Source organism: Sorex fumeus, unplaced genomic scaffold (assembly GCF_029834395.1).
Source record: "Sorex fumeus unplaced genomic scaffold, SorFum_2.1 ptg000226l, whole genome shotgun sequence".
In the NCBI taxonomy this organism is placed as follows: Eukaryota; Metazoa; Chordata; class Mammalia; order Eulipotyphla; family Soricidae; genus Sorex; species Sorex fumeus.
This window is the reverse complement of record NW_026606283.1, coordinates 1,816,194-1,824,308: the sequence shown is the minus strand read 5'-3', so window position 1 is coordinate 1,824,308 and position 8,115 is coordinate 1,816,194. Positions and strand designations below refer to the sequence as shown.

At 73.2% G+C, this 8,115-nt stretch overlaps 1 protein-coding gene across 1 annotated transcript; it reads left to right on the top strand.

The window, feature by feature from the left end:
* The first annotated feature begins 330 nt into the window (after window positions 1-330).
* On the top strand, window positions 331-8,059 carry SCYL3 (SCY1 like pseudokinase 3). Its single transcript, XM_056108564.1, is given in 14 exon segments — window positions 331-472; window positions 2,115-2,275; window positions 2,277-2,315; window positions 3,311-3,496; window positions 3,875-3,988; window positions 4,195-4,251; window positions 4,585-4,678; window positions 4,768-4,873; window positions 5,501-5,578; window positions 5,811-5,950; window positions 6,141-6,325; window positions 6,436-6,607; window positions 7,265-7,794; window positions 7,883-8,059. Coding segments are annotated over 13 exon segments (1,887 nt in total). The 5' UTR covers window positions 331-472; window positions 2,115-2,149; the 3' UTR covers window positions 7,943-8,059.
* Window positions 8,060-8,115: the final 56 nt, after the last annotated feature.

Sequence of the window (8,115 nt, the reverse complement as noted above, 5' to 3'; positions counted from 1 at the left end):
AGCCCAATCGAATCGCGGTGCGTCTCCCCTCCGCCCCGCCCCTCTCGCAGTTATCCGACGTGTCCTGCGGCCATCTTGGACTCGGGCGGAAGTCCCGTTGCCGCCGCCTGCTGGAAAGCCCGAACGGGTCAGAACGACTTTCCACCGGGCGGCCCGCGCGTTGGCCTCGGGCAGGAGAGAGAGGGGGGTCTCTGCCGCCGTGCCGGGGTCCAGGGGCCGGCCGAGGGGGCCACGGGCCGGCCGCGCTGCCCACACCCAAGATGGCCGCGCCCGCGACGCCCCGGGCGGCCGCTCTAGCGCGGTTCCGGCGCGCCCGTCTCGGTGGTGGCGCCGACGGCGGTGCAGGCGGACGTTCGCGCCGGTTCCGGGCGCGTCTCGATGGTGTCGGGGACCCGCGACCCCCGGAGCGCGCGGCTGTAGCGGCCGCGGGGGGCGGCGCCGGCCGGGGCCGCAGCCGGGCCGAGCCCCGCAGGTCAGCGGGGCCGGGCGGGGCCGGGCGGGGAGTCGGGCCGAGGCTGGTCCGGGACCCCGGGCGGGGGCCCCGCGCGTGTTCCCGGACCCCCGGGACCCCGGGACCCCCGGGCCGGAGCCACAGGTGGGCGCGGGGCGGGGCGCCCCGGGACGGAGCTGCGGCCGGGCGGGCACTGGACGGTCCGGCCGCTCGCCGCCCTCCGGGGTCCGAGCCCGTCGGTTGGCCCCCCGCCCGGAGAAACGGTCGGGGGGCGCCGCCTCCCCGGGACCCCCGGCACGCCCGGGGCTGCCCCGCCCTGCGCCCGCGCCCCCGAGGCCGCGCTCCCCCGAGTCCGCGCCCCCCGGGTCCCGGGATGGTCCCCCCTCGAACCCGCGCCCCCAAGTCCCGTGGTCCCCCCTGAACCCACGCCCCACCCAAGTCCCGGGGTCCCTTCCTGAGCCCGCGCCCCTCACCAGATCCCAGGGTCGCCCCTGAGCCTGCGACCCCCCAGGTCCCCGGGTTCCCCCCTTAACCCTCTCTCCCGCTGGTCCCGGGGTCCCCCCTGAGCCCTCGTCCTCCCCCAGGTCCCGGGGTCCCCCTGAACCCTCGTCCCCCCCAGGTCCCAGGGTCCCCCCTGAGCCCTCGCCCCTCCCAAGGTCCCGGGGTCCCCCCAGAACCCTCGTCCCCCCCAGGTCCCGGGGTCCCCCTGAGCCCTCGTCCCCCCCAGGTCGTGGGGTCCCCCTGAGCCCTCGCCCCTCCCCAGGTTCCGGGGTCCCCCCTGAGCCCTCGCCCCTCACCAGGTCCCAGGGTCCCCCCTGAGCCTGTGCCCCCCTAGGTCCCGGGGTCCCCCCAGAACCCTCGACCCCCCCCAGGTCCCGGGGTCCCCCTGAGCCCTCGTTCCCCCCCCCCCAGGTCCCGGGGTCCCCCTGAGCCCGCACCCCTCCCCAGGTCCCTGGGTCCCCCCTGAGCCCTCATCCCCCCCAGGTCCCAGGGTCCCCCTGAGCCCTCGCCCCTCCCCAGGTCCAGGGGTCCCCCTGAGCCCTCGTCCCCCACAGGTCCTGGGGTCCCCCTGAGCCCTCGCCTCTCCCCAGGTCCAGGGGTCCCCCTGAGCCCTCGTCCCCCCCAGGTCCTGGGGTCCCCCTGAGCCCTCGTCCCCCCCCAGGTCCCGGGGTCCCCCCAGAGCCCTCGTCCACCCCAGGTCCCGGGGTCCCCCCTGAGCCCTCGTCCACCCCAGGTCCCGGGGTCCCCCCTGAGCCCTCGTCCCCCCCAGGTCCCGGGGTCCCCCCTGAGCCCTCGTCCACCCCAGGTCCCGGGATCCCCCCGAACCCTCGTCCCCCCCAGGTCCCGGGATCCCCCCTGAACCCTCGTCCCCCCCAGGTCCCGGGGTCCCCCTGAGCCCTCGTCCCCCCCCAGGTCCCGGGGTCCCCCTGAGCTCTCGCCCCTCCCCAGGTCCCGGGGTCCCCCCTGAACCCTCGTCCCCCCCCAGATCCCGGGGTCCCCCTGAACCCTCGTCCCCCCCAGGTCCCGGGGTCCCCCTGAGCCCTCGTCCCCCCCAGGTCCCGGGGTCCCCCCTGAACCCTCGTCCCCCCCAGGTCCCGGGGTCCCCCTGAGCCCTCGCCCCTCCCCAGGTCCCGGGGTCCCCCTGAACCCTCGTCCCCCCCAGGTCCGGGGTCCCCCTGAGCCCGCGCCGGTCCCGGGATGGGCGCGGAGAGCAGCGCGCTCCGGAGCCACGCGCTGGCGGGACCCCCCGAGACGCTGCCCGGCGGCCTGGCCGTGTCCCCCGCGCGGCTGCAGGATGGACGCGCCGCCTCCGTGTTCCGGTACCCGCCGCGGCAAGGAGGAGCGCGTGCACCAGGCGGCCCAGGTACCCCTGCAGGGCCTGGCGGAGGGCCCGGGTGGGGGGGCCGAGCCTGCCCTGGCCGCGGGGTCACCGTGTCCGGGGTCCTGGTGCCGACTGCCCCCAGGCCTGGCCGCTTCCCGGGGCGCCTGGCGCCCGTGGGACTGTCCTGGCGGTGGCCGAGCCCCCCAGGACCCTGGGAGGAGTCCAGGCCGGCCACAGGTGGCCACTGAAGGGCCCTCCCGGAGGCGCGGCAGTCCCGGGGTCCAGGGGCTGGGGTTCGGGGTGAGACCGCGACTCCGTCGCCCCCAGGCTCTCGGGGCACCTGTCCCCGTGGGAGCAGGGGTGTGCCCGTGTTGGGGGTCCAACTCCCCTGGCCTACCCCTGCCCTCGTGTCTGTAGCTGCAGTGTGTGTGTGTGTGTGTGTGTGTGTGTGTGTGTGTGTGTGTGTGTGTCCCCTTCCGTCTATCGTCTATCCGTCTGCCTGCCTGCCCATGGGGGGAGGAGGTCCCGCTCACCCACCACCCTCCACCTTGTCTGCAACAGCTGCGTGTGTGTCTGTCTGTCCGTCCGTCCGTCCGTCCGTCTGTCTGCCCATGGGGAGAGGAGGTCCCGCTCACCCACCGCCCTCCACCTTGTCTGCAACAGCTACATGTGTGTGTGTGTCTGTCTGTCTGTCTGTCCATCCATCCGTCCATCCATCCGTCTGTCTGTCTGTCTGCAACAGCTGTGTGTGTGTGTGTGTGTGTGTGTCCGTCCGTCCGTCCGTGGGGGGAGGGGATCCGCTCACCCCCCGCCCCCCCCGTGTCTGCAGCAGCTAAGAGTGTGTGTGTGTGTGTGTGTGTGTGTGTGTGTGTGTCCGTCCGTCCATCCATGGGGGGAGGGGATCCGCTCACCCCCCGCCCCCCGTGTCTGCAGCAGCTAAGAGTGTGTGTGTGTGTGTGTGTCCATCCATTCATCCGTCCGTCCGTCCGTCCGTGGGGGGAGGGGATCCGCTCACCCCCCGCCCCCCGTGTCTGCAGCAGCTGAAGACGCTGCGGCACCCCAACCTGCTGCGCTTCCTGTCCTGCACGGTGGAGGCTGACGGGGTCCGGCTGCTCACCGAGCGCGTGCGGCCCCTGCAGAGCGCGCTGGACTCGCTGGCCCCCGCCGAGGTCTGCGCCGGCATCTACGACGTCCTGCAGGCGCTCATCTTCCTGCACGACCGGGTGAGCGAGCGGCCGCGGGGGGCGCCGGGCTGGGGGGGCCCGGGGTTTGGAGGGGACCCGGCTGGTGTAGAGGGGGGTCCCCGGCTGGTCTAGGGTCTAGTAGGGGTGTAGGGGTTCCGCCGGTGTGGGGGTGACCCAGCCGGGGTAGGGAGGGTCCCCGGCTGGTGTCGGGGGGGACCCCGGTTGGTTGAGGGCTTGTGGAGGGCCTGAGTCGTTGGACCCCAGCCAGGGTCTCCCATATGGTGGGACCCTGGGTAGTGGGGACCCCGGGAGTTTGGGGGGACCCATTGGTGATCCTGGTCTTTGTGGCCCAGGTGGGGTGCCCCCAAGCCCCGCGGCTCACCCTCTCCCCCCCCCCCCCGGCCCGTGTCCCCCCAGGGGCGGCTGACGCACAACAACGTCTGCCTGGCCTCGGTGTTCGTGAGCGAGGAGGGTCACTGGAAACTGGGGGGCATGGACACCGTCTGCGGCATCCCGCAGGCCACCCCGGAGGTGAGCCCGCCCCACCCTGCCCGGGCCCCTGCCCCTCTGCCCCTCGGGGATCGGGGACCCGTCCCCCGCCCCCCTTGGCTAACCCGGAAACGCCAGGTCCCGGGTCCCCACACCGTCCCCGGCTGGGGTGGGCACAGGTGGGCCCTGGGGTGCCGTTCCAGGCGGGGGGGGCGTTGCCCTGTGACCGCGCCCACTGTGACCCCCAGTTTCTCAAGAGCATCCAGCCGCTGCGGGACCCGGCGTCCATCCCTCCTGAGGAGACGGTGAGCTGGCCGCTGCCCGGGACTGCCCGGTGTCTAGGGACGGCGGGGCGGGGAGGGGTGGACTGCAGGGAAGCAGGCGCCCCTCACCCCTCGTCCCCAGAACAGGGAGGAACAAAGGGCCGGGGGCCGGCTCTCCCGAGGGAGCGGCCGCTGTAGACCCGACGCTGAGTGAATCGGTGTGTCCACGTGCCGCGATGCCATCGGGGGGAAAGTGAGGCACGCTGCCGCTGCTCTGAGACCGCGCCCGCCTCTCGGGGGGTCCCCTCATCCGGAGCAGAGGGAGTCGGTCGGGGGGCGCCCGTGGCTCACCCCCCCTCGCCCCCGTGCTCGCAGGCGCCCGACTTCAGCACGCTGCCCGAGGCGCACGGCCACGCCCGCGACGCCTACTCGTTCGGGGTGTTGGTGGCCAGTTTGCTGCGTGAGCAGGGTGAGCGGGGCGCCCCGCGGGGCCACAGGGACTCGGGGTGGGGGTCGCGGCCCGCGCCCCCGGGCCTCACGGGTGGCTCTCGGTTGCAGCCGAGGCGCTGGGCAGCCTGCAGCCCCCCCTGCACGCCGCCCTCCTGCACCCGCTCCCGCACGCCCGCCCGCCACTCCGCACGCTGCTGGCCCACGACTTCTTCAGGTGAGGCGGGGACCCCGCGGAGGGCCGCAGCGGTGGGCCACGGGGAGCTCCGTCCTTCAGCAGGACACGGGGTGGCCACCCCGGAGGGCACCTGGGAGGAATAGTCCCCACGGCCGTATCGTTGACAACCATGCGGGGTGAAGGGAGCACTGGGCGAGGAGTAGCCCTCGTGGTTTTATTGTTAGGGCCGTACAGGGTGAGGGAGCACTGGGTGAGGAGTAGCCCTCGTGGCTTTATTGTTGGGGTCCGTGTGGGATGGAGCACTGGGTGAGGAGTAGCCTTTATGCTTTCATTGTTGGAGGCCGTGCAGCCTGAAGGAGCACTGGGTGAGGAGTAGCCCTCATGGTTTTATTGTTGGGGTCCATGCAGGGAGAGAGAGCACTGGGCGAGGAGTAGCCCTTGTGGCTTTCTTGTTGGGGCCATGCGGGCTGAGAGGGCCCCGGGGGTCCTGGCTCAGGCCCGCGCAGTGGCCCTGCCGTCTCCTGGCGCGGCCCAGCCCGGGAGCGGCCCCGCCACCCTCTGCCCGGCAGCCCCGGGTTCGGGAGAGGTGGTGGAAGCCACCGGGCGGGTCTGCGTCCTCCCGGCCTCTCATCTCGCTCCCGCGTCCGTCTGTCCTGCCGCCCTCAGGAACGACTTCCTGGAAGTCGTGAACTTCTTGAAGAGCCTGACGTTGAAAAGCGAAGAGGAGAAAACCGAGTTCTTCAAGTAAGTCGGCGCCAGACGCGCGGCCTCACGCCTGGGGGTGGGTCACCCCGGGACGGGGCCTGGGCGGAGGCGGCGTCTGCGTGGGGGCCCCGATGCGCCACCCGGCGGCGCAGCAGGTCCCTGGGGACGGGGTCAGGGATGGGAGGTGGGAACACCAGGGGGGTCACAGGGCATCTGGTCAGACTCGGGGAGGGGCGGGCAGGCAGGTTCCCCTGACCCGGGCGCCCCGCAGGTTCCTGCTGGACAGGGTCAGCTGCCTGTCGGAGGAGCTCATCGCCGCCCGCCTGGTGCCGCTGCTGCTCAACCCGCTGGTGTTTGCGGAGCCCGTGGCCGTGAAGAGCTTCCTCCCGCACCTGCTGGGCCCCAAGAAAGGTGAGGCCCGGCCCCGTGGTGGGTACATGCGTCGGGGCCCACCCTGTGACTCTCACCCCACGTCACTGGCTCCAGCCTGCCAAGCCCTTGCGAGCATCTTCCCGGGGTGTCGGGCACTGCATCTTGGGGCTGCGTCGCGGCCACTTCCGGCCCGGGTGCAGTTCCCTGGTGACTCCGGCCCTCCCTGCAGCCGGCGGCCCCGGGGAGGTGCCCTGCCTGCTGTCGCCGCCGCTGTTCCGGGCGCGGGTCATCCCGGTGCTGCTGCAGCTCTTCCAGGTCCACGAGGAGCACGTGCGCCTGGTGCTGCTCGGCCACCTGGACGCCTACGTGGGCCACTTCTCCCCCGAGCAGCTGCGCGGCGTCATCCTGCCGCAGGCGAGTGCTCCCGGCGGGGCGGGGCGGGCGTGTCGGGGCGCCCAGAGGCCAGCACTGGACGCCGGGCGGGCGCGTGCCCCGAAGCCCCTCACGACGGCCGCTCCCCGCAGGTGCTGCTGGGGCTGCGTGACAGCAGCGCGGCCATCGTGACGGCGACACTGCACAGCCTGGCCGTGCTGGTGTCCCTGCTGGGGCCCGAGGTGGTGGTGGGCGGGCAGCGGAGGAAGATCTTCAAGCGCAGCGCGCCCAGTTTCAGCAGAGCCCGCGACCCGTCCCCGCGAGGTAGGCAGGCGACGCCCCAGGCCCGGTCCCCGGGGTGGTGGGGGCAGGGAGTGGCCCTGGGGTGCCACGGGCTAGGCCGACGCTGGACTTTGGCCAGTGCCCACGACAGAGTCCGGCCGCCAGGGACGTTTCCTGAAGTGGCTCCGGGCCCACTGGAAACACCACGGAACCGTGTGCACGTCTGCTTCAGGCCTCTGAGCCCCAAATGCTCTTTTTGTGTGTGTGCTTTTTGGGTCACACCCGGTGATGCTCAGGGCTGACTCCTGGCGGTGCTCGGGGGACCCTGTGGGATGCCGGGGATCGAACCTGGGTCGGCCACTCAAGGCCAACGCCCTCCCCGCCCCGCCGGAGCCTCAAATGCTCTTAAGGCTCTTCCTGCTTCTCGGCAGCCCCTGGCACCTGCATGCCCGTCCCCCCAACCCCCTTCCCGAAGCTCCATCCCGAAGACCCTGGGGGGCTTCCGGTGCCCCCCAGACCTCCCAGGATCACCCCTCGAGTGCAGACGGGGCTGTGGTTTGGGGACACGGTGCGTGTCCCAGGCCAGCCCCGTGTGTTGCTCTGTGCCAGGCGCTTGGTGTGTGCGTCCAAGTTCCCGGTGTCCACTGGCCACTTGGGGGCCGTGGCTATTTCCGAGGCTGACTCTTGCCCCTCCTGCAGGTGACCCGTTCTCTGAGCCACCGCCGTTCCCCATGAATGGAGTCGCAGGCGTGAGAAACGACTCCGGAGACGAAGACGGTGTCCCCGCCAGCACTGCTCGGACGCCCGAGGACTGGCCGGACTGGGGTGAGCCCGAGGAGCCGGACAAGAGTGACCCGGTGTCGCCGCTGCCCCCGGCGGTGCCCAGCCCGGACGCCAAGGAGCCCCGGGATCATGCGGCCGCTGGCCGAGACTCAGGGGAGCAGAGCGCGGGCCCCAGCCCCCCACCCGCCGCAGAGCCGGAGCCGCGGCCACCCAGGCCCCCCGAGACGGGCCAGAGGCCAGCGCACGAGGGGCGCCCGCGGCCGCCCCGGCTGGGGCTGGGGGAGGAGTTCACCATCCAGGTGAGGCCGCCGCCCCCGGCCGAGCAGGACTGGTTCGCAGACATGGTCCCCGAGATCACGCCCTCGGCCGTGGGGCTGCTGCTCGCCGAGCCGCCCCCGCCGCGACCCCCGTTCTCCGCCAAGTTCGCCGCCGCCGAGATGCCCGAGGTCAGTCAGGGGCGCGCCCGGGGCCAGGGAGTCCCGCTGTGCCTGGGTGGGACCGGCCGGCCGTCACCCGTGTTCTCTGTCGCCGCAGGGAGAGGCCGAAGGCTGGGGCGAGGAGGGGGAGCTCGGCTGGGAGGAGACGAGCTGGTGACCGGAGGGGCCTCCTCGCCACGCGCCCACCCGATACCTCAGAGCCCACGCCCGGCCCGGAGCGAGCGGCGGCCCCTCCCGGGGGCCCCGGAAGGGAATAAACGCAGATTCCAGCCGAGGGGCTTCACTTTGTGCCATTTCTTTCACGGAAGAGCGAGGGAGGCTGACAAGCCA